The sequence below is a fragment of the Polypterus senegalus genome, chromosome 1 (genome assembly GCF_016835505.1).
Source record: "Polypterus senegalus isolate Bchr_013 chromosome 1, ASM1683550v1, whole genome shotgun sequence".
In the NCBI taxonomy this organism is placed as follows: domain Eukaryota; kingdom Metazoa; phylum Chordata; class Cladistia; order Polypteriformes; family Polypteridae; genus Polypterus; species Polypterus senegalus.
In genome coordinates, this window is record NC_053154.1 from 280,900,409 (window position 1) to 280,927,063 (window position 26,655).

General features: G+C 38.9%; 1 protein-coding gene across 3 annotated transcripts; it reads right to left on the reverse strand.

The window, feature by feature from the left end:
- Nucleotides 1–859: 859 nt before the first annotated feature.
- On the reverse strand, nucleotides 860–22,030 carry selenou1a (selenoprotein U 1a). Of its 3 annotated transcripts, none has more exons than XM_039775551.1 (6): nucleotides 21,964–22,030; nucleotides 12,173–12,355; nucleotides 9,800–9,891; nucleotides 6,202–6,342; nucleotides 4,500–4,664; nucleotides 860–1,406 (listed from the first exon to the last, which is right to left on the reverse strand). In XM_039775551.1, exons 2-6 carry the CDS (start codon nucleotides 12,351–12,353, stop codon nucleotides 1,311–1,313), a joined length of 675 nt encoding a protein of 224 aa, XP_039631485.1. In that variant the 5' UTR covers nucleotides 12,354–12,355; nucleotides 21,964–22,030; the 3' UTR covers nucleotides 860–1,310. The 3 variants fall into 3 exon arrangements, with proteins under 3 accessions (XP_039631485.1, XP_039631476.1, XP_039631466.1); XM_039775542.1 differs by lacking the exon at nucleotides 21,964–22,030 and adding an exon at nucleotides 20,695–20,866; XM_039775532.1 differs by lacking the exon at nucleotides 21,964–22,030 and adding an exon at nucleotides 20,751–20,875 and having other exon boundaries at nucleotides 863–1,406.
- Between the last annotated feature and the right edge of the window lie 4,625 nt (nucleotides 22,031–26,655).

Sequence of the window (26,655 nt, forward strand, 5' to 3'; positions counted from 1 at the left end):
CCCTGAGCCCTGGGTTTATTAATGTCAAAGTTTGCATGTGATAACTAGCACAATTCAAATTTTGGACTTTTAAACAATATTTATGCATTTATATTGCAATAAATTGTGCCATTACTGCAAGAGATTAACTTTCTAAAGATACAATAAGTGATTTGTGTTTAATTTGTGCACAGTACATTAGTTTTATTCCATAAGTGTCAACCTGTACATGCAAAACTTGGGGCATTGGCTTGCGGCACACAAGTGACTGCAATTTACTTTGTGATTCACTTTTCGTTAAAAAGAAACAGGAGGACTTCAAAAGGTTTTATTGCATGTTACAACTACAGTATAAGGTAGTCTGATATGCTTGTGTGTCCAGATCTGTCACTGTAAACATCAAGTCTGTGCTCTCAGTCATTTTAAAACACAGGCTTTCATCAACACAGCACTAGATTATGATGCACACAGGATATCAGGGCATGTAAGCATTCTTGAGGACTTCAAAAACATTAACAAAGGAAACAGGGATACTACAATTAAATCATTGGAGACATACGAGTAATCATGTAATTGTGTATGTTGCAAAAAATACAATCATTATCTTTTCTGTTATTACTATTGAAGACATGCAAAAGTGAATTAGTGTATTACCATATTAAATCAATAACACTGCTAAGTAAAATTATGGCAATATATAATATCTATATCTATATCTATATATATATATATATATATATATATATATATATATCTCTATATATATATATATATATATATCTCTATATATATATATATATATATCTATATATATATATATATATCTATATATATCTCACTAAGGAGAATTGTATATCTACAAGATTACATTCGAAAAATTTAATTAATTTTGTTTTCTGTGATAAACTTCAAATACACTGGCAACATGATACTACTTCAATAAATTAGACATGCTAAAATTTCATTATAAAAGAAATTTCTAATAAAATTTAGACAAACTTATTTGGTGTTAAAAATAAATAAGAATTTTTTCAAATTATAGAAAATTTCCTGAAATATAACTTTAGTAAAATTACATTAACCTATAAAAACGAAACAATATATTTAGAACAGTGAGTTGTTTTTCAGATACTGATCATACACAATGTTACCCATTACTGTTATTGCTGGAGAAATACAATGTACTAGTCGAAAATGAGGCCCCCTAATATGGAAAGACATGTACACAATGGGCACATTGATTAGGTCATATGGGAACAATGGTATTAAGGTCCCCCCACCACTGGAACAATTAGTTGCATTTTATAATGACCAACACTAGATGCTTTATTTTAGTTTTGGGCGTCAACCATTCTAGCAGCTTCAGTGACCAATGTGATATTTACTTTGTCTCCAAATTCCTTCTCACGATGTTCTAGAAGAATGCCCTAAAAGATAAATAAATAAATTTAAAAAATGCTTTCATAAGAATGTATGGAAAACTTATTCAATGACCTTGACACCAGATTTATAAGGCAATTAATACAAGTTAAAACTGACATCAAGCAAAAGTATAAAAACACAGAATAGTGCAACAATTACAGATGCTTGCATTGTACTACACTGTCTTAACCTTCATGCAATGAGAGAACTAGCCACTAACTAAATACTAGTTTATCATATTCTGAACACCTTCAAAAGACCTTTCATACAGTGGTGTGAAAAACTATTTGCCCCCTTCCTGATTTCTTATTCTTTTGCATGTTTGTCACACAAAATGTTTCTGATCATCAAACACATTTAACCATTAGTCAAATATAACACAAGTAAACACAAAATGCAGTTTTTAAATGATGGTTTTTAATATTTAGGGAGAAAAAATCCAAACCTACAAGGCCCTGTGTGAAAAGTAATTGCCCCTCGTTAAAAATAACCTAACTGTGGTGTCACACACCTGAGTTCAATTTCCGTAGCCACCCCTAGGCCTGATTACTGCCACACCTGTTTCAATCAAGAAATCACTTAAATAGGAGCTGCCTGACACAGAGAAGTAGACCAAAAGCACCTCAAAAGCTAGACATCATGCCAAGATCCAAAGAAATCCAGGAACAAATGAGAACAGAAGTAACTGAGATCTATCAGTCTGGTAAAGGTTATAAAGCCATTTCTAAAGCTTTGGGACTCCAGCGAACCACAGTGAGAGCCATTATCCAAAAATGTCAAAAACATTGAACAGTGGTGAACCTTCCGCCGCCGACCAAAATTACCCCAAGAGCGCAGAGACGACTCATCCGAGAGGTCACAAAGACACCAGGAGAACGTCTAAAGAACTGCAGGCCTCACTTGCCTCAATTAAGGTCAGTGTTCACGACTCCACCATAAGAAAAACTGGGCAAAAATGGCCTACATGGAAGATTTCCAAGACGCAAACCACTGTTAAGCAAAAAGAACATTAGGGCTCGTCTCAATTTTGCTAAGAAACATCTCAATGATTGCCAAGACTTTTGGGAAAATACCTTGTGAACTGATGAGACAAAAGTTGAACTTTTGGAAGGCAAATGTCCTGTTACATCTGGCGAAAAGGAACACAGCATTTCAGAAAAGAACATCATACCAACAGTAAAATATGGTGGTGGTAGTGTGATAGTCTGGGGTTGTTTTGCTGCTTCAGGACCTGGAAGGCTTGCTGTGATAGATGGAACCATGAATTCTACCAAAAAATACTGAAGGAGAATGTCCGGCCATCTGTTCGTCAACTCAAGCTGAAGCGATCTTGGGTGCTGCAACAGGACAATGACCCAAAACACACCAGCAAATCCACCTCTGAATGGCTGAAGAAAAACAAAATGAAGACTTTGGAGTGGCCTAGTCAAAGTCCTGACCTGAATCCAATTGAGATGCTATGGCATGACCTTAAAAAGGCTGTTCATGCTAGAAAACCCTCAAATAAAGCTGAATTACAACAATTCTGCAAAGATGAGTGGGCCAAAATTCCTCCAGAGCGCTGTAAAGGACTCATTGCAAGTTATCGCAAACGTTTGATTACAGTTATTGCTGCTAAGGGTGGCCCAACCAGTTATTAGGTTCAGGGGGCAATTACTTTTTCACACAGGGCCATGTAGGTTTGGATTTTTTTTCTCCCTAAATAATAAAAACCATCATTTAAAAAACTGTATTTTGTGTTTACTTGTGTTATATTTGACTAATGGTTAAATGTGTTTGATGATCAGAAACATTTTGTGTGACAAACATGAAAAAGAATAAGAAATCAGGAAGGGGGCAAATAGTTTTTCACACCACTGTATACTGTACAGTACTGAACTACAATACACTGGAAAAATAGTTTTGTAATATAAAATTGTTTTGCTGTTTGATCTTAATATTGCAAAATATTTAAATAAAGGTGTTATTACTGGTATCAGAGAGGTTGAATCAGCTTTAACGCTGAGGTTATTAATAAACATGTACATAATCAAACAATAACTAATAATACAAGTAGAGTCATTCATTTCCCCAAACCAAACGGTGTTTGGGTTTCTTGTCACAGAGAGAAGAGTCCACACAACCAATTCTTCGCAGGCGTGCATCAGTACAGGAAGAGCCTAATCATCCTCACTAGATTGTCAAGATCCTAAATTCAGCATCCCGTTGCTATCACTTTACAAGGCCCTGCACAAGTGGACAGACATGGAGGTGTGACTCAAGTCATTCTGTGTATCCCCAGTCTGAAAGATAAAGAACTAAAGGGACCCTGCTACATTTCGAGATGGGCACGTAACAAAAGAATGTGGAAGTACTTCTTCCTTAGAAGAAGTGCCCAAAATCAGCTGGGAAGAGGCACCGATAGCCACTACAAGGAACTGGAGCTTGGGAAAGATCTTATAGATCTTATAGCTTATAGACACACACAGGTAAACATCACTTCTGCCAGCATTGCATGAATTTGGAACAACAGATAGAGTCAAGACTTTCCCATTGAGAGGAAAGTAGCCAAAACAGTAAGAAGGTGTAGGAGAGAAACACAAGGATGAGGTATTTTGGTTGCCAGGTTAAGTGGGTACTGACCTAGTAGGTATGTTTTACAAACATACTGTGGACTTCAGTTGTTTATCATGCATTTCCTGCTCACTGGTAATAAACCTATCTGTTAAAAAACATTCTTTACTTGGAACAACTTGTGGTCTGGCTGGCACATACAAGTGCCTCTTTGCAAAAAGAAAGTCGATGAACATCCACTTAAAGTTAATATGCCAGTAAACCCAACAAAATGAGGAGGGAGAGAAATTAAAAAAAAAAAAAAAAGTATTGGATAATATTTGACAGATGCCTTTATCAAAGACAAAGTACAGATTAAATGTTTACATTTTTTTTTTTTTTACACAAGTGGAGAATACAAGCAGGTCAAGTTCTCAAGTGAGTGGAGGATAAGAACAAAGCTGCTGCCTTTGGGGTTTACAGCCAATACCTTAGCCATTACTGCCTGCCTGATGGGGAAAGTAAAAAAAAATAAATAAAATATTCAAAATAAATGGCAGTCTTACTTGTTTCCCTGATCCTATTACAAAAACCCCACCAAGAATGAACCCCTCTCCATCCATGTTGCCTTGGAAGCCTTTTTGCCAGGCTCGAAAAAAGTTCTGGAAAACTGACAATCGCAGGAGTCCTAAAAAGCCCATCTTGCGCTTGTGAGGACCATAAAAATATTTCTGAAAAATATGAAGCAAAGATATTGCATTAAAAAAACACTGATCCTTCAGAATTGAGTTCTTATGATTCATCTTTTTTTATGCATTATAATACTATACCTAGCTATTTGCCATCATGAAAAACAGCCATCACTTTGCTAACCCAAGTGTGCACATTGCAACAGATACACACGTTGTAAATGTAGGAAAGACGGTTCTTGCAGCACGGAGAAAAAAAAAAAAAAGACAAATATATGGGACATTGGGTATAAATTTATGGTACTTATAACTTGTAAAAGTTAGCTTTTTTCAGTTTTATTCTCTCAGTGACAATCACGCTCTAACACCCCCTTCCTGATCTGACAGTAACAGCACCAACGTAAATTCACAACCAATCTGACTCGGTTCGTTTTCAACTAATATTGCATAGTGCGATGATGTTTTCTGATTGGTACTACACGTCATAAAATTATTTTTTCAAAATATCATATATACCTATGTCTGTGGTTTTTATTTTGGTTTTTTTTGACATCATAGACCATAAGATGCATAGTAATTCAGCATGAGCAGGAACACAATAAAACTGAAAAAAATAAATAAATAAATAAAGTGACGGTGAGATACAAAGAAGGTAGATTCACCAGTGTTTGTGTGTCAGGTTTTATCCCTCCAGATCAGAGAATGTCCAGTTCCATTGCCTCAAAACACCACTCACATCTACAGTTATTCCCAGTTTCAAATAAAAACTAACAGCATCAGATCCCTAGGACGGTAGTATGTGTCGTGATCGTCAGTGAGAGAATAAAAGTGAAAAAAAAAAAGTACAGTACTAGAAATGTAAACAGTCTGTTACAGACGCAAACTAGATGTATGTGTGTACTGTATAATATTAACAAAAAGAGCAGCTCACTACTGAAAATAGCAAATATACGAGGCAGTGGGGATCGAACTGGTGGCCCCTTGATTACAAGTCAGCAAATCTTAACGCTACGCCACGGAAGCTGTTGTATTGTCCTTGAACCTTTTGTGAAAGTGTTTATTTGATCTTTGGTCTTCAGGCTTCACACATTCTATAGTTTATGCCTACATTTTGTAACATTTATTACTAAAATATGAAAACTTTTCTGTTTAAACCATGTGTTTACACAGATTACTGTAGAAACAGAACACACATGAAATGCATGTGTCCCAAATAACAATCTATTATTTCCACTCTAAAACTCCAGCAGTTCACTCCCAGATAATCAAACAAGGCATGAGCTGAGAGAATTTAGTGAACGTTCTGAGATGGTGGGGGATGGAACAACAGGCTGCTTGCGGTTTGTCTTAATGGGTACATTTACAGGACAAAAGACGATGACTGAGAGGTGCGAACGGATTTAAGGTGGGCCGGATTTACGAGTTTTCTCGTAGGCCCCGATAATTCTAGTGTTAAGCTGTTTCCACCGTTATGTACGGAGAAAAGTTTTATGTACTGCATTACAATGACTTCCACGGACTGTGTTACATCTAAAGTTTACTTTGCTTTTCAATCATATTTGAAGATGGTGTAGCTTACTTTTTCATCCAGGAAGATATCTCCTTTAAAATATGGTTGGAAATCTCTGACTTCTGTCCCAACCACCTCTTTCACAACAGCGTACAGAGGAACACCAAGCTGGTCCAGTGTAGGCTTCAGAGAGGACAGCTCAGATGCTTCCTAAGGATATTAAAAGGTAGAACAAAAATTAGTCAGCCACTTCAAATATCATGACAGATCCTAACTGTGAGGGGTTGGGGGGGGGGATTAGATAGATAGATAGATAGATAGATGAGAGGCACTATATAGTAGATAGATAGATAGATAGATGAGAGGCACTATATAGTAGATAGATAGATAGATAGATAGATAGAAGTGACTAGATAGATAGATACTTTATTAATCCCAAGGGGAAATTCACAATAATAGTTTTAAGCTTACAGAGTACACACTGACAGATCATTAAAAACTGGATTTCACCAAATGAAAATACCAAATATGCAAAAACCATCACAGCAAAAGAGAAAATAAACTTTATGAATGTATTTTTGGGGGGGATTTCATCCTTCACCCAGAAACCTGTGAAACTGTATGTGCTGTGCAGTTAAAAATGATAATTTTATATTTTATCAATTCTGTGTAAGTGTATTAAAAGAAATAAATAAGGTCAGGTCTGTAAGTATTTGAGCAGTGATACAATTTTGGCTCTGTACGCCATCACAATGAACATACCACAGTTGGCAGACTAGGCAAGTGCGACAATCTTCCGCTTAACATGGACAAGATGAAAAAGGGCGATTGTTTCCTTTAGGAAGACCCATGCTGCCCACACTCCAATGGACACGGAGGGCTCCATGCCGGAAATGGTCAAGAGCACCAAATTGCTCACCTAGATAATAGGGATGCTCCCATCGACTGACTGCTGATCAAAATTTGGACGATTTTTTTTTGTAAAAAGACTCAACTGGTGATGGGCAAATTGGCCAATCACAAAAAAACAATCTTTTCACCCCCTGCTTTTCTTGGCTTTATGGTTATTTAGTTGCAGACTTTGCCTTTTTTGCCACAAACTTCCTTCAGTGTATACAAAGAGCAGGAAGTTGTGGCTTGTTCTGAGATGAATGGAATATTTAAGAATATTTAAGGAAGTGGAGTAATGAACTGAGAAAAAGAAATCAGAGGAGTCGTCCTATGCAATTAGACAATTTGACTTGTTTTAAGTGCAGAAACTTACATTTTCAATTGGAAAAAGAAAAATGTGTCTTTTACTTGGAAACCTGTTTAGCATGTTAGTCTTGTATCTTCTTGATAAACAACTTATGAACATTTTATTAATTTGTGGCTTTTTAAAAGATCTGTACTGTGTTTATTATTTGTTGCTGTGTGTCATACAGCATACGTTTTGGTAAAAAGTAAGAACTACGTAATTAAAATGGTAATCCATATTTACAATAACACCTCAAGAAATGTGAATGTCTAGCTGATAACACTGAAGAAAATAAATGCAAGCTATTTTTTTTTTTGTTGTTGTTAGAGAAATCGTGAAAACTACTTTTTTTAAATTAAGCTTTGTTTCAGATAGGTACATTACAGAAAAAAAATGTAATATGACAGCTTGTAATTATGAGAAGCATTTTATCTTTTATGCCATATTATAAATACATATTTTATTAAAGTATGTAATTTAAATAGTAAAAAGTATTTTTATGGTCACTGAACTATTAGCCTACAGAATTTCAGTTTGTCAATAAAAAATGAAAGTGAATAGATAATGCCCGTGGTCTATAATTTCATTATAATAACACACTTAATATAGGAAAGAAGGCTTCTAAGCATCTGGTTATGCATGAGCTCAGTGTAAAAAGTTTTTAAAGAAAGAAAGGAAAAAAAAAAAAAGAATATAAAGGAAGAATATAGGACAGCAGCAATAACCAAACTAAACTAAAATTTAAATCCTATTTTTTTAACCTGACACTGAACTTCTGTGCATCACCTGATAGAAGGACAAACTGCTGACCAGACCTCTACTTTTGGCTGCTCGAGAACAAATGAAAAATGATTAATTATGGGGAGATGCCAGTATTTCAAAACAATGTTTTCAAAATACTTTGGAAATAAATTGCAGAAGCAGACATTAATCTTTGAGCAGCAAGATTTTCCTTAAACTGCTGCCAGCATGGAATTCTTTCATTTGACAAGGACCAATAATAGAAATCTCTAAGTAAATAGGACTTATTAGCTGCAAATTTCTCAAATAATGTTTACCTCAATAACTTTTGCCTTTAAAATAGAGTAGTATCGACCAGGTGACTGCAGCAGATACTATGCTTTTCTTTGCAAATTGAAAGAATTCATAAAGCATGCTATGGACATTTAATGGAAATAAATACATAAACTGAGTGGATTGCCGCTGTATGACTATGGCAAGAAATGAATGTAAAATCCAACACAGCTAGTTCATTCATTGCCATCAGGAGAGACCCATGGGAGTTACCATCATACATACATACCTACATACAGAGCGTATTCATTTATTTTGACTACCAGCTTATTCCAATTCTCAATATCGGGGGCAAGACAAGAGCACATGCTAGCAGCATTAGGTAAAAGGGCAGAATCAACCACGGATGGGATGTCAATCTCTTATGTCCCACCGATATCTTAGAACCACTCATAATAAAATAGTCTGGATTAAAAAACACAATGTTATAATAAGAACCTGCAAATTTCATACGGATGTAAGCTGTTCTGTATCAGCGACCAGTCCACCCATCATACTAATTCCTTTTACACAGACTTCAGCTTAAACAAATTAACAACAAAATGTTCAGGCATCCTGAAAAACATACGACTGAGGCTCATTCTATCTGTGCATTTTCTTACAATCACAGACTAAACATGTTCTCTGTGAGAGGTCAAGACCCAATGATAATAATCCAGGACAGGAAACCATACTGTTGGGCTACCAATAAACTAAGTAAGAATCTGTTAGGTTAGAATTCAGTTATGCTTGTTTTATAGCTGTAATAAACTATGTAATGGTGCTAACTGTGGTAATGGCAGCCTGAATCAATGCTTGGTTAGAATAAAGCTGTGCTCTATGCCAACATCTTGCATACAAGTCTGAACTGATGTGAATGTGTGTATGAAAAACAACAGAAATCTGTAAAACTCGCTAACCAAGAATGCATAGTGTCTCTAGTAGAAGAATAACTGAACAGATATTCAGGCAAAACTGAGAAGGATGCTTTTAAAGAACGGAGTCGTGACATAATCACTGTATGGCTACCACCAAGAGGTGCTGGCAAGTAGTAATTTTTGAGATAGCCCAACATTATTCTTCTGACAGCACTGAATTGTGTAGACATTTCTGCCTACAAGTGCAGCCTCAAAAATGATGCCACCAGTTCCTTTCCTGAAAGATGAAATGTGTGTATTACCTTCATGTGGCCAGAAATTAAACCCAGTGCTAATTACTACATCTTTGTTGCAGCCACTAAAGTAAAATCCTCAAAGAAGTAAATAATATTCACTATAATCTACAAAATGAGACAAAAAGCCTTATTTTATCACATATGTTTATAATTGCATCTAAAAATTTAAACAGAGAAATGCATAATAAAATACACAAAGATACCTCTCTACACAAAAATCATCCAGGTCTTCTTACGGCCATGATGACTGCTCCATTTTTCTGCCATAGCTCCTTAGCTTTGAAACTTCTTCCTTCTACAAATAAGAATAAACACATGTAATGATCAAAATTCTGGACATTTAAATGTATTAATTTATGCTATAGGTTGCATATTACATGAAATAATATTTTTCTATCAGCAATGTACAACTAAAACTGACCCTTGAATTATGATGAGAACATTCTTTTTATCAGGCTTGCTAAAGAAAATGAATAATAATCCCATAGCAGCATTAAAATCTGAATAATTAATTTAGAGTCAAGCACTTTAAAGATAAAATCTTTTCAGATATAGTAGTTGGCATTCTCAGATGTACTATACTAGGTTGGAACACCATGGTCTTTCACGGTCAATGTGGAGTTTGCATATTCTCCCTGTATCTGCACAGGTTTCCTCCTCCATCATTAACACTAGAATTACCAGAGCCGTAGATCCATCCCACCTTAAATCGCTTCTTAAATCCGTTCACACCTCTCCGCCAACGTCTTTTGTCATCTAAATGTGCGGATAAAGACAAACTTCGAAGCAGCCATCCATCCCCCCACCAACTTAGAACGTACACAAACTTCTCTCTTGATTGATTATCTGGGAGTGAAGTGGAGTTTTAATAATAATAGATCGTTATTTGGAACACACGCATTTCATGTGTGTTCCGTTTCTACAGTAATCTGTGTAAACACATTGTTAAAACTGAAACTTTTTCATATTTTAGTAATAAATGTTACAAAATGTAGGCATAAACTATAAAATGCATGAAGCCTGAAGGCCAAAGATCAAATAAATACTTTCACAAAAGGTTCAAGAATGATACAACAGCTTCTGTGGCAAACTGTTAAGATTTACTGACTCCGAACACAATAGGCTTGCCGTGCCTCAGAGACCCGGGTTTGATTCCCCATTGGGGACAAAATGGTTTGTTTTTTTTTTCTTTTTAAACTTCACCACTCTGCCTGCCTGCCTGAACTCCCAGTCTATCTATATAGTAATAACAGTAATTTTATTATTATATAACAGCTTCCCTGTCTGCCTATCATATAGTGCCTTTCATTCCTATCTATCTATTTATCTATCCCCTTAGCTGTTTTTTATATATCTATTATACAGTGCCTATGGGGTGCCAAACAGGCAATTACAATGATGTTCAGAATATATAAAGTCATTCCTGAATATATAAAATTTAAAGTCAGATTATATCGATATTGACTGAAATGACTCAGGCACATTTTTAGTAAACTCAATGAGTTCCTAATACAACATAATGAAATAAGTTAATAACATCTTCAGAAAAATATTTAAAAAAACCCACTGTTCAGTTAATTCATTCAAAATGATGTATGTGCCCAGCATTTTGAACACTATATTTATTTATTCTTTTTGTATGGGCGCATTTTTGGACGATCGACTGAGTGGCTTCTGTCGAAGTTTACCTTTCACTAGTATGAGTGAAATGACAAGCACGGACATTTTATATATTCAGGAATATTTTTATATATTCCAATGCGGACTTTATATATTCAATAATGAGTTTATATATTCCGACGCTGACTTTATATAATCAGACTTTGACGTTATATAAAAATCGGGAATGATTTTATATAGAGAGAGACAGACAGGCAGAGAAGTCACTAGATATGTAAATAAACAAGGAAGGCACATGTACTGAAAGAAAAAAAAGATCAACTGCTGCACTGAATAAGCTCACGTGCTCTAACAAGATCTGACTCATTTATTACTGAACTATGAAAATGTTTCTGTTTTAACAATGTAATTACACAGATTACTGAAGAAACAGAACACACGTGAAATGCGTGTATTCCAATAATGATCTATTATTTCCACTCTAAAACTCCACTTCACTCCCAGATACTCAGTCAAGGCCTGAGCTGAGAGAAGTTCGTGTACGTTCTAAGTCGTTGGGGGGATGGAATAGCCGGCTGCTCCAAGCTTCTCTTTATCAGCATATTTAGAAGACAAAGGGCGCTGGCGGAGAGGTGTGATGGGATTTAAGGTGGGCCGGATCTACGAGTTTTTTTGTAGGCTCTGGTAATTCTAGTGTTAAGACTTGTATAGCAGATTAAACAGCTTTCAGAATTGGCCATTTACAGTATGTGTGTGTGAGTGAAAGAGTATGTGTACATGCAAATGATTGAGTGCAGACGAGTGGGCCAAAGATGGTCTGGGATCCTGTCCAGAGAGGTTTCCTGCCTTGCACTCGTTGCTGCTAGAATAGGCTTTGGACCAGACAACCCCAAAGTTAATTAATTGGATTTGAGAATGTTACATTTTGTTCTTTATATGATGAGCACTTGTCTTACCATCATCTACAGTTTTTAAATCTGCCTCTTCTAGATACTCCAAGCTTGCAGTTTCAGGTTTTGACAATAACAGATCAGTGTTGGCCAAGATAATCCCAGCAACTGCTGCTCCAATAGCCCCCATGCCAAGTGTCCACAATCCCATGGTGATGTAACCTGCTGCACCCTGCAGCGGGCACATCTCTGAAAAAGAAAAATCCAATTAGTTTAAGTTTTAACTAAAAGGTACTTTAATAAAAATGAGCCAGCTTCTCTAAACTCCAATCTAGAATTAGAGATGCAATGTATTTAACTGGACCTGGGCTCGCTTCCCGGGTCCTCCCTGTGTGGAGTTTGCATGTTCTCCCCATTTCCGCGCGGGTTTCCTCCCACAGTCCAAAGCCATGCAGGTTAGGTGCATTGGCGATTCTAGATTGTCACCTGTGTGTGCTTGGTGTGTTGGTGTGTGTGTGCCCTGCGGTGGGCTGGCACCCTGCCCGGGGTTTGTTTCCTGCCTTGTGCTCTGTGTTGGCTGGGATTGGCTCCAGCAGACCCCCTGTGACCCTGTAGTTAGGATATAGCGGGTTGGATAATGGATGGATGTACTTAACGGACAATTCTTTTCAATAGTTTAATGAACTGTCAGTTGTTCCAAGCAGTTCTCCAGTTTGTATAGGTTTTATTTACCTCAACAATAACTGAAAAAAGCATACTTAACTAAATTCATATTATGTGATTAAGAAAGTAAGGTGAATTAACTTTTTAATACACAAGGATGTCCAACGCTAAGCATTTAGTTTGATTACTTTGAACTGAAAATGTTCTTTATTATGCAAGACCACAGAAGAAACTATAATAGCAGTTAATTTGCAAATTCAGTCTGAGACAGTCAGTTTTGAACCAGACATGAGGCGGTCTGCCTAAAGTGACAGTTATAATCTGAAGAAAGAAGTTCTCGACCTTGAAAAAGTCTTGAATAATTATTTCAGTACCAAAGCTTACCTAGATACAGGTTGTTACTGTACAGAATATAACCAAGATGTTACTAACAATTCCAATGCAAATGTGCGGACTAAAGGACCCCAAGTTCAGTTTTTAGCTGGCAGACTTTGATTGGAATTTACATTTTTTCCCCGTCTTCATACAAATCTCCAGTCAAACAACATCATAGCAGATGTTATACAACGCAGCCCACTATGGAAGTCACACAGAACAAGAACAAATTAGGCTTTCATATGAACAGCAGCTTATAGTACCATATGTAGTCAGAGCATGTTTAACCAATACTGTATCCTGGAGAAAATGACACTTCTGTTGGATATTCAACTGATTGTTTATACCTCACATGAGCACAAATTAGAAAACAGCAGTCCTGCTTACAGGTGCCGGTCATAAAATTAGAATATCATGACAAAGTTGATTTATTTCAGTAATTCCATTCAAAAAGTGAAACTTGTATATTAGATTCATTCATTACACACAGACTGATGTATTTCAAATGTTTATTTCCTTTAATTTTGATGATTATAACTGACAACAAATGTAAGTCCCAAATTCAGTATCTCAAAACATTTGAATATTGTGAAAAGGTTCAATATTGAAGACACCTGGTGCCACACTCTAATCAGCTAATTAACTCAAAACACCTGCAAAAGCTTTTAAATGGTCTCTCAGTCTAGTTCTTTAGGCTACACAATCATAGGGAAGACTGCTGACTTGACAGTTGTCCAAAAGACGACCATTGACACCTTGCACAAGGAGGGCAAGACACAAAAGGTCATTGCTAAAGAGGCTGGGGAAGGACAAGATGTGGTAGAAAAAAGTGTACAAGCAATAGGGACAACCGCATCCTGGAAAGGATTGTGAAACAAAAACCATTCAAAACTGTGGGGGAGATTCACAGAGTGGACTGCAGCTGAAGTCAGTGCTTCAAGAACCACCACGCACAGACGTATGCAAGACATGGGTTTCAGCTTTCGCATTCCTTGTGTCAAGCCACTCTTGAATAAGAGACAGCGTCAGAAGCATCTCGCCTGGGCTAAAGACAAAAAAGACTGGACTGCTGCTGAGTGGTCCAAAGTTATGTTCTCTGATGAAAGTAAATTTTGTATTTCCTTTGGAATTCAAGGTCCCAGAGTCTGGAGGAAGAGAGGAGAGGCACAGAATCCACGTTGCTTGAGGCCCAGTGTAAAGTTTCCACAGTCAGTGGTCATCTGCTGGTGTTGGTCCATTGTGTTTTCTGAGGTTCAAGGTCAACGCAGCTGTCTACCAGGAAGTTTTAGAGCACTTCATGCTTCCTGCTTCCTGCTGCTGACGAACTTTATGGAGATGCAGATTTCATTTTCCAACAGGACCTGGCACCTGCACACAGTGCCAATGCTACCAGTACGTGGTTTAAGGACCATGGTATCCCTGTTCTTGATTGGCCAGCAAACTCGCCTGACCTTAACCCCATAGAAAATTTATGGAGTATTGTGAAGAGGAAGATGCAATACGCCAGACCCAACAATTCAGAAAAGCTGAAGGCCACTATCAGGGCAACATGGGCTCTCATAACACCTGAGCAGTGCCACAGACTGATTGACTCCATGCCACGCCGCATTGCTGCAGTAATCCAGGCCCCAACTAAATATTGAGTGCTGTACGTGCTCATACTTTTCATGTTCATACCTTTCAGTTGGCCAACATTTCTAAAAATTCTTTTTTTGCATTGGTCTTAATTGATACTCTAATTTTCCGAGATACTGAATTTGGGTCTTTCATTAGTTGTCAGTTATAATCATCAAAATTAAAAGAAATTAACATTTGAAATACATCAGTCAGTGTATAATGAATGAATCTAATATACAAGTTTCACTTTTTGAATGGAATTACTGAAATAAATCAACCTTGTCATGATATTCTAATTTTGTGACCGGCACCTGTAGTCCAGGAGGACAGCAATGGCCTCATATGTTCATTAAAGCCATCAAATGTGTGCCAGCAGGCATTCCTACAGAAGTTGATAGCACTTGCAGCACAGTGTCCCAGTGCCAGCCCTTCTGATGGCATCGTCAAAATGTGGAGGCCTTACTATATAGCGTATCAACCCATAAAGCATAAAATGCTGTGTAAACGCTGACAGAAAAGCAATCTGAATAAGTCTACTTAAACACTAGCATGACACTGATGCCATTTTAATGACAACTTGAAATATAAAACTGTAAGCAGCTAAGAGGATGTCACACAGGTAAACCGCAGAATGAGTAAAGGCCTCTCCGTTCTGCTGATCAGCCGTGTATTTCACTGACAGGCTCGTAAAGTGACCGGTGTCTCAGTGTTCAGTTCAATGGGGGCATCAACAAGTCCCACAAGTAACTTCTCATTTATCACCTTATTACTAAATCTGGTTCTATGCAAAATGAATGGTGGCTCAAAAAATTCAAAGACAAGAAAACGTTACAAGCAAGTTCATGTTCTGGGGACTAACATTTTGTATTATTCTAGAACATCTTTGGTTGTTTCACCCTACAGTTGACAAAATAAGTGCAAAGAGGTGTCAGTCACAGCCATGACATACAGGACAAAGAAAACCTGCAGCCAGCTTCATTCAGCAAGCTCAACGTCTTTAAACAAAAAGTGCTTTGATATAAACCAGCCGTAGCTTTTTCAAATTTCAGTTTCTTTGAAAATAATTCACATTGTTTCATTCAACATTAACGCTGTATATTATAAGCCCTGAAAGCTTGCTACTAAAATCAAATGCTTTTAATTTGCAAACACAATAACAACATATTAATCTTTCAATTATTTAGCAGTTTAAAAACTCAAGTATTTTTTTTCTAATTTAATTGGTGCAAAATAAAAAGGAGGATTTTATGGCAAACGCTTCACTACCATTATGGCCTCATCAGTCTTAACAGCCATCAAAGTGCTGAAATGTTTATGTACTGAACTTGCACAGAAAGGTCACACTGACACGCTCCTTTATTCTGAGCCATGACTTACCAAGGGTTCATCTTTAATGTCTGCAGATTCTGAACAACAAAACAGCATAACTAAGATTAAACCAAGTCAGCCTCAAACGTCACATTTTCAAAATAATTCAAAGGCTCTTCACTTAGCTATAATAACTGACTGACTTTTAAAAATGGTGGACCCCCTCTCCCCCTTTAAACCATATCATTTCTGTTCAGTACTGTGTCCTTTTTAGTTCGTTTTTTTTATTTTAAATTACTGATATACTTGGTTTTCAGTTAAAACAATGTTACTCATCAGAAAAGCTGTAGCTGATTATTCTAATAGTAATTTAAAGATAAAACATAAAAGATTTGCCCATGAAGCAGAACTGAGGACATTTCCAATGCTCTCTACCTTGAACGCTGACTGCATTAGCAAAGAAGAAATCATTTCATTTGCTATACACAGTGCATTATAACAACAGTCCATTTTCTATTAATTTGAACAAGCTACACTGTCCATATCAAAGATGTAGAGAGGAACAGCATATCCTTAAAGGACCAACAGCATACCAGTCCACCATAAGGCAGATACACTCAAAACAGAACAAACAAACAAACAAATAAATAACTAAAAACCATGAGGGCAATAAGGAAAAGTGAAAAGCCAACGTAGAAATTAACAGGCCTTGGCTCACGCCAATAGGACGTAACAAAAAATAATGCCTAAATGTTAAGGCAGAAATGGAAATTGTGTTATAAAATACTATAATTCAAATTGTGTGTCCAACATCGTCTCACACTCATCGTCTCACACTGTGCTTTTTCTAATGGCTACATCACCCTTCTCACTCCTCCACACTTACACGTTCATAATGTGTTACAAAAAGAATGTGTGAACTTTGCTTCATTATTTGTTTGTGCGCATTTGCATTTCCTTTACCCCAGAATTAGTTTCTCTCTAAAGCACATGCTGACCCACCGTGGCACTGCACCATCAGACGTAAATATTTGAGGTCAAATATTGAGAGCACGCCACCGTTCTCTGCAGCCGTGAACGGCGATGATCCGTTTCTTACAGCAGACACTGCAACGGCATAAACAGCCCTTTGTATGTTTATACAGTTAATAACTTCTCACTTCATTTCAAACCACGACTCCTCGTTCCACCAGGTTTTAATTACTACACTGCAATACATTACAGCTTCCAGTACAAAAGTATTTGCTGCTTGCCACATGTTCTTGCAGTCTCATGTATGGGTACCATTCTAAATGTATGTCCTACCAGTAACTGCGCCCTGCAATACACTTGACTTGAGCATTCGCACTTTTCATCCTCTTTCTCTGTACGTTTATCATTTGTTTGCTCAGAGGTTGATGCGCTTGCTGCTTCGTGGGCAGCTCTTTTTTTCTCCACCCTAGCGGCCCGCTTCTTCTCATCTTTTGTTGGCATCTTTTCGCGTTAAAACTGATTAAGTCAGTGTTTGTATTGCAGTTATTCAGTAGGTTCTCTTTCATTTTTCGCTTAAGCTGGCACTTTATTCTTGAGGCATATTGAAGACTAAGAAGTTATGAAGAGGTAGGCAAAGTGACAGCGAAGGTGGTAGGGATGCGAATGGTGCCACATGGCTGCCCCCCTGATGCTGAGAGTTGACTCTACAATAAAATGAAATAAAAATAAAAAGAGTAATAATCTTGGAGGTCAATCATCACCCCGAAAGCACATAGCAGACATCACGTAGTGTATCCATCAATCCATCCATCATCCAACCCACTACATCCGAACTACAGGGTCATGGGGGTCTGCTGGAGCCAATGCCAGCCAACACAGGGCGTAAGGCAGGAAACAAACCCCGGGCAGGGTGCCAGCCCACCGCAGGGCACACACACACCAAGCATACAATTTAGGATCGCCAATCCACCCAACCTGCATGTCTTTGGACTGTGGGAGGAAACTCACGTAGTGTATGTGTAACAAATTTCAGGTCAACAGTTCAAATGGTTTGCAAGCTACACGTGATTTACAGTCCTGGACAGACAGACAGACTGACTGACTGCCACGGTGGCGTATTGTTGAAGAAGATCATTTGAATGCATATGTGTGTGCCATGTTGTTATATTAACATTCAAACGGCGGCCCAGAACCAACCGCTGAGTGGCCCAGCCTGTGGTCCCACCAGAGCTCCAGACTGCAACTACAAATAGGCTTTGGTGATTATCCTTTCTATTCAGTTCGCCATTTGGGAATGAAATCGTTGAAACTTTAAACAAATGATATTGTAACAGATTCAAAGACCATTTTTGTTAACATATGTGTCAGTATGGGCTTTTCCTTGCATATCCCCGAGCCACATAAAGGCTAGTTTATATCCTGCGCTAGGAGTGAGGGAGTTGTGGCAAAAATAATGTCTTGGACCTGCACGCAGGAAAATATTTCTAAGTACATGGTGCTGCTGATGGATGGCCATGTATTCCAAATGGTGAATTTCACTGAGAGGCTGGTTACGCTTGTGCCAGAATAACGAACGAAGGGCTGAATAGAACGCAGCCGGTCATCAAAACAAAAAGTAGGCATTTAAAATTCCTCTGCCTATTATATACGTCCCTTGTTATGAAGATCTCTGTGCTCCGTGGAATTCAGTAGTCCCTTCTGATTTCATGCAGTCACACTAAGGTGCGATTGTCACGCATCTCCTTGTGTTTGCGCATCTTTGCATGCCGTTTCTCTTTTGATTTAAAGCGTACGCCATGCCAAATGCCAGCCTGTCCATCAGTAAACACGTGTGAGCAGTCACCTGCCTAATGTTTTGTCACACGCAGCAATGTGAGGACGTCTGCGTTTTAAGGTTGCAAGTGTATTACAGTCATTTTACCGTATCAAAAATGCCACTTTGTTAGTTGTTACTTCAGTTGTTTTGGAGTATGCACTACATGTTCTGTTACCAATAAATTCTTTAATGGGAGCTTATCAACAAAGAAACAAGAAAAATAAGATTAAGTAAAAAAATAATAGTAATAATTAAAATTAACAATTCATTACTTGATACCAAGAACTCTGTAAAAAGACATTTTAAAAGACAAATCTTTAAAATAAATGTACCAGTCTACTTTCACACCATACCTGATGCCTTGCTCTTAAACATTTCATAAATCTCATATCTCAAAAGGGAAACAAATGTTATTGCTATTATTGTGCACATTTTGATTTTATGCACTTTGAGATTTGCCTGGGTCAGATGTGAGCAAAATGTTTATTTTTTATTTCAGAAGTGAGAAAAAAAAAGTATTGCTACTACCTCAGTTACTGTTCAGTTACAGCTTTTTTGATGTGCCTGTGTCAGATGTGGCCAAAAAGAAATAAGGAATAAACATTACTTGTTTTTAAGTACATTCATTTGTGTTCATTTAAAATTTGCCATTACCCGCTGCTTACTGGCTGCTGAAAATGTCTGGCCCAGCTAAATTTATTGGTTTGAAAATCTGGCCCAATTGAAATTGTAATTGAATAGCCCTGGTCTAGATAATACCAGGTACAGCAGCTGAGCTGTGTAATTGTTGCTATATTCATGACAGTAGCACTAAGAGATGGTCACTGGAACTCTGCTGCATGGTAGTCAATTGAACTCATTGGACTTGCTAATAACCTAGAAATCCATGTACACAGCTTGATTAAAGCAATGGCAAATCAATACATCATGTTTAGCTACCACTCAGATGGGCTTTAAATAATAAAATACGTGCCAATTAAAGTTCTCAAAGAATGGGTCACAAACCGGTCACTGTGCACTTTCAAACTCTGCTACCTTGTAAAGCTACACGAGACATTTTTCCGATTCTACCTCGGCAACTAAAGCAAGCAGGGGGTGCGGCCAAGTGATTATGAAACTGAAAAGTAAAGCAAAAAGGTGCCAGTTTAATGCCTGGCTGTGTCTCGCTGTAAGAACCCATTTATTCTGCCACTAATTCAATGGTAAAAACACATTAGTAAAGCACCGTCACACTATAGGAAATAAATCCTTGCCTCTTCTGTTCTAATGAGGGGGCTGCGTGCCAAGGGGCCCATTGCCGCTAGGACTTACACTGGCACCATGCGACTCTTAACCTAAGTACATCTGAACAGGGATGGATTGGTGGTGTGCTGCTGAATGGAAATGAGTAACCCGCAACTCTCCAATGTCCATAACTGGACCATCTCAATGATCTGCCCATCTTATCCAAACTAAACAATTACTTGACAGTATGCTGAACATGAGTGAGGTGGACTCAATGGCCTCCTCGTGTTTGTTTTCACGAGCCACTGTGTTAGCGATCTTAATCCTATTAGCACAAGCTGATCGGGAAAGTTCTTGTGAAATCCCCCGTCACGTTGGTCCATAGATGAACACTGCCCCCTTCCACTAGCATGGGCAAAAATACCACCACGTTAATTTATAACAACCACCTGAGACAGAACGACAACTCGAGCTGTGCCGTATCGACATCCACGACAGGTGCCCGGCCGGCTGCTCGCGCTCACAGTTCCTAATCATTAACAACCGCATTGCGCCTCCATTTAACTCGTCTCGCCCGCTCTTTCACCCACCAGTCGACCGCTTCATTACATACCTTTGTAACTTGTTACTTATAACCCCTGGATGGAATGAAAAAGTTCAGCTACTTACACTATGCCTGAAAACGTTACGTGGTTATGACAGGTAAGACGGTGACGCTGCCAGCCGCAAACCAAATGCTGCCAGACTGGCGATTAGCGAATGCTCTCGCAGTAACCCCCACACCTTCGCCCTCATTGCTCGTTCTACGTTTGATTGGCTACTGTAGGCCACGCCCCCACTGAAATAGGTCCTCGTGATTAGGATTTTTGAAATTTAACTAAGTCGAAGGTTATTGCGTTTAACGTTTCGATTTTTTAAGTGTTGCTCTCTGCTTTGCAAAGCGTCTGGTGGCAAGTCTGCTATATAAAGAAAATGTTGATTCACTGATCTAGTCAGAATTTATATACATTTGACGAGAATCTTCAGTGACGGATTTCGGCGGGTTTGGGGCTGTTATGGATATCACAATATTTTGTCACAAAAATAAATAAATGTGATCAGCCAATCGTTACAATATGTAATTTAAATTTTTATTTGCTTATCTCTCATGAAAAAAAATCGATAGCCTAATCACCTTGATAATCGAACACGTTTAACAAAGGCAGTTATATTCACTTTTAATTCCTACGATTTAGGTTGCTACTTTTAATAATCGTTGAAACTTTTGAAACTTATACACGAGGTGCTCCAACTCTCACCGATATTTTACAGACACTTCATACAGGCTGGGCTTCTGCCGAGGAAGGCTCTGCCCCTCCGGTAGATCGTGACGCATAGGAGTAAGCGGGCCCGGTAAATGAATGAATTACCGTTATCTCACACGTTTTACAAGCAGGAAACAAATGTCTAGACAGGCAAGTTGATTTTTATGGAGCAAGACAGGATGTATTCCAAGTTTCAAGGTTAGCGAATTCAATAGACTGACAATGTCATGTTATTTGTAATGTTCACTCGCTTTAATGTCGTGTTACATGGGTTTTATATTCTAAAATAACTCAATATAAGTGATTCGCACAAAACGATACAAATCTGGAACAGACTCCACAAGAAACGGCTGTATATATTCAGAATAACAACATTTAAACGTACTAAAAAATAACCGCTTATGTGCCGGAGCTTTGAAATTAGGTGCATTTTACACCCGCCTTAGAACGGTAGGGGTGGAGTTTGCATCTGTTTAACATAAAATGACGGCTTCTATGATTTAATTCCCCAACACCCTTTATTTAAATATTTTAAGAATACATATTTCTAATTTTGATTTTCTGACGTTTTGCAGTACCCTTAGAATAACGCAGCAGTCAATCAAGTTCAGTATATTCTCTAGTCAACGCAGGGACGCAATGCTGCTACGGATCACTAAAAGGTCCAAGCTGTCCGCGGCCGGAATCACAGGCCTAGTAATACCCATCCGCGCATGCGCATTTCTAGGAAAAATGCATGAATTAAGACACAGATCATTTATTAATAATTTTCATTTATTTTTATCAGATCACACACAGATCACTCAGTGTCTGGTTGGCATGCACAGCAGTTTTTTCCATGAGCACATGCTAATTGTGCCAAAATTAAATGAACTCAAACGACCAATTAACATCAAACGGTAGGACAAGGGGCGTCGACAATAGAGACAAGAAAGTGCGGCTGTATTGTGCCGGCACACTCAGAGAGCGCAAATGTGTATTTCAGCAGATGAGGTGACCCAGTTTAATGGTGAGAGGGGTAATGATGGGCTGAACTCGTGTGCTCAGTAGTCCAACGTTGTTTGATGCCAGTGTGTCTGAATTTTCATGATGCAGATAGTGGCCCAAATGCCAAATACAGGCAAACACTTGTCTTCATCAGGGTGTTCTGGGTGCGCACCTAGGGGCCTGTGATGGCAAGGGTCCTTTTCACACCTTGCAATCCTCCCCATAATCATTGAAATCATCAAGGGAGACCCCCGCCACCCCTCTACACAGTCTCTGCTGGAGTAGCATCTCTGCACACATTAAACAGCAGGGTGTCCAGGAGGTGCATTATTTAAAGTATGATCAGCTCTCTAATAAGGAGCTCTATTCAGGTCTGTGGGGGTCTTAATCCGGCCTTTTGTCTGTCATGATCATCAAGCTTGGGCTTTTTTTAATATTTTAATTCTCACCCCCTTGTGATAGCCAGGTGAATATCTGACAAATGTTGATGCTTAAAGAATAAAATGGCCATGACTGATGGCAGTGAACTACCGTTGTGCTTGAAAGTTTGTGAACCCTTTAGAATTTTCTGTATTTCTGTATAAATATGACCTAAAACATCATCAGATTTTCACTCAAGTCCTAAAAGTAGATAAAGAGAAACCAGTTAAACGAATGAGACAAAAATATTATACTTGGTCATTTATTTATTAAAGAAAATGATCGAATATTACATATTTGTGAGTGGCAAAAGTATGTGAACCTTTGCTTTCAGTATCTGGTGTGACCCCCCTTTGCAGCAATAACTGCAACTAAATGTTTCCAGTAACTTTTGATCATTCCTGCACACTGGCTTGGAGGAATTTTAGCCCATTCCTCCGTACAGAACAGCTTCAACTCTAGGATGTTGGTGGGTTTCCTCACATTAACTGCTCGCTTCAGGTCCTTCCAGAATATTTTGATTGGATTAAGGTCAGGACTTTGACTTGGCCATTCCAAAACATTAACTTTATTCTTCTTTAACTATTCTTTGGTAGAATGACTTGTGTGCTTAGGGTTGTTGTCTTGCTGCATAACCCACCTTCTCTTGAGATTCAGTTCTTGATCAGATGTCCTGACATTTTCCTTTAGAATTCTCTGATATAATTCAGAGGCTGTGAATATTTATGGACGTGATTTCTCAGTTTTTAGATGTTTAATAAATTTGCAAAAACCTCAAATAAACTTTTTTCACATTGTCATTATGGGGCGTTGTGTGTAGAATTCTGAGGAAAAAAATGAATTTAATCCATTTTGGAATAAGGGTGTGACATAACAAAATGTGGAAAGAATGATGTGCTGTGAATACTTTCCGGATGCACTGTATCGATCCATCCATTATCCAACCCGCTATATCCTAACTACAGGGTCACAGGGGTCTGCTAGAGCCAATCCCAGCCAACACAGGGCGCAAGGCAGGAAATAGACCCCAGGCAGGGCGCCAGCCCACCGCAGGGCACAATTTAGAATCGCCAGTTTACCTAACCTGCATGTCTTTGGACTGTAGGAGGAAACCCACACAGACACAGGGAGAACATGCAAACTCCACACAGGGAGGACCTGGGAAGTGAACCCAGGTCTCCTAACGGCGAGGCAGCAGCGCTACCCACTGCGCCACCATGCCATGCTAAGTAAGCATATATTCTAAGTGAAAATGGTAAAAAGAGGCGTTGTTTTCAGGGTTTTATTGATATGAACAGCTGGGTTTTGATGATCTCAACTCCATCCCAGAGTCTTCACAGATTCTGTTAAGTGCCAACTCAAAAGATGAAGTTTGTCATTGGAGGGGAGGTCTGTCTGCAAACCTGTTGCTTCCAACTTGGTTTTAAAGTGGCATCTCTGAATGGAAGCTGCAAGCTTCTGACACAGTTTAGAAATGCAATGCTTGACCACTAAGTGTGCTTTGCTCTTCTAAGTGGATTTAGTTGTATGAGCTCAGACAGGGAACAGGGAGACAGGGAAACTTTACATTTTATGGCCCCCTAGAAGGGGGACGGGACAGAATGAGTTTGGAAGAGTAAGTACCCCTCCTACCCATCCAGGAAGAAAATTTGGGGGATAAGAAGCAGGTTTTAGAGCCTCGGTGATAAGATGATGATGAGTTTGAGGGTGATAGAGTTCAATTGAGATGGGTAGAGTGACAGAGGGTGATGACTAGAAATCAGAAGATGGTGAAATTGCTACAGAGAGAAATGATGAGCTGACCAGAGACTTTGTGTAACTACTTAGATTACAGGTCACCTCAAATTGACACACACCTATTGAATGTGTTGTGTGGAAGAAACAGACATATTTAAATAATCAATATAAATAAACGATCACGCCGAAGAACCAGGCAAGAGGAAGCTTGTTTACTGCATCTTTAATTTTGCTTTCATTAAAAGGGACACACTCCATCACAGCAGCCTGTGAAGGAATGGGCACAGAGCAAAGACAGAGGCTCATACTTACTGATAACCAAATTTGTATAACAGTGCTGAATTAATCCTGACATTTACTCTGATTGGTTCAAATATTTACATGTCATCTGAAATTTACTCTAATTGGTTCACTGTCTTACACAATCTGAATATTTACTCTGAATGGTTCGCTAGCTTACACTCCCAAATAACGTAAAAGTCTAATTCTGCTACATTCGTGTTCTTCTCAGCATCTCTCAAGTTTATCACTCACTCATTTATGGAAAACTGTGTAAGTAACAACTGTGAAGTTCACTGCCTGAGACACTCTGTCTTTTTACTTAACCCCTTCAGCAGCCCCTTCACGCTATTCTCTAAGACAAATCTATATATATAATTCACTAAGGCAAGACAACCATGAAAAGCACGCCGGAAGGGGCGTGGATTCACTAAGCCGCCGACAAGTGAGACACCTATGGCGCGCAGGAAGGAGCCACGCCCACCAACTCCAAGACCATTGGATAGGACAACTCGCAGGGCCACGCCCACCAAGTCGGACGCGAGGACACAGAAAAAGTGGCGTCATTTATATTCGTCTGTCGTGGAGGCCACATGCGGTGCAGGTCAGGTTAATGCCATGTTCATGTCATGCACCTCCGAGCTACGTTGACTGTTCATAGAGGCATGTTTCTCGCGGAGGTGAATCGCCATATGCAGCGTGCGAGGGGTATCCCATGGGATCCTTAAAACATTCCTTTACGACTGAGGTTAAAACACAATGAAGTAAGCAGTCTTCGAGTTTTCGGTTACAACGCATGACCGCTTGCACCATAGAAAACTGTTTTACACACTACATACAGCAATTCGCATCCGCGACAAACACGCGTCTTCTTAGATGCTCCTGCAGGAACACGGAAGACGTTTTCCTGCCCAACAACACTCCTTTTTCACCGGGCCGCGTCTACCCTCGCTCTCTACGCATTCACGCTAACTACCCATGTGCCCTGACGCAAAAACTCACCGACCACCCAGTTAGCCCCTTTCGTCTGTGCAAGGAGTCCAAAACACGTCTAAGCCACGTTGACTTTTCATTATTCTTTTCGGTTTCGACACCAACCACGTCCACCATGAAAAACCATGCGAAAGGAACAACGAAGCCCCGCCCACAAACTCTACCCCTCCTCCCACGTGCTCAGGAACGCACCTCAGACCACTGCCCGCCAAATCAAACACCTACTCACTCGCTTTGGTCTGTGCTGCGGTCCAAACCCAGCTGTGAGCCACGTTGACTATTCTTTTGCCCTCCATAGCTACCGCTTCAAATGTATTTCATGGAAACAACACTTTTTTCAATGTTATAGAAATTCCTGCTTCAGGTAACTTTGTTTCTGTCAGTCGGGTTTTTTTGGAGAAATGTCATTGACGAAACTGTTGCTCATAGCAAACTGTTTTACACGCTACATACAGCAATTCGCATCCGCGACAAATATGCATCTTCTTAGATGCTCCTGCACTTTGTACACACACCCCCCACCGTGGTCGGGTGTCTTGGTGGATTATATGTAGAAAGGCAGCTAAAACCGCACAGAGCAATGAAAAGTCTTTGTGAGTCACAGGTAGGGTTACCACTTTTAATACAAACAAATAAGGGACGCATACTGCAGCGGGGGCCACATCCCTTGGGGGCCAAGACCACGGAACGTGCAATTTCATTCTCAAATACGGGACGATTCCGTATTTTAAACGACGGGTGGCAACCCTAGCCTCACAGGTGCATCTGCACTGTACAAAGACGACAATGTCTCGAGTGACGAGTTTGAGGTGGGCACTTCAGCAGGCGGTGTATACTGAACGAGAAATCAGCAG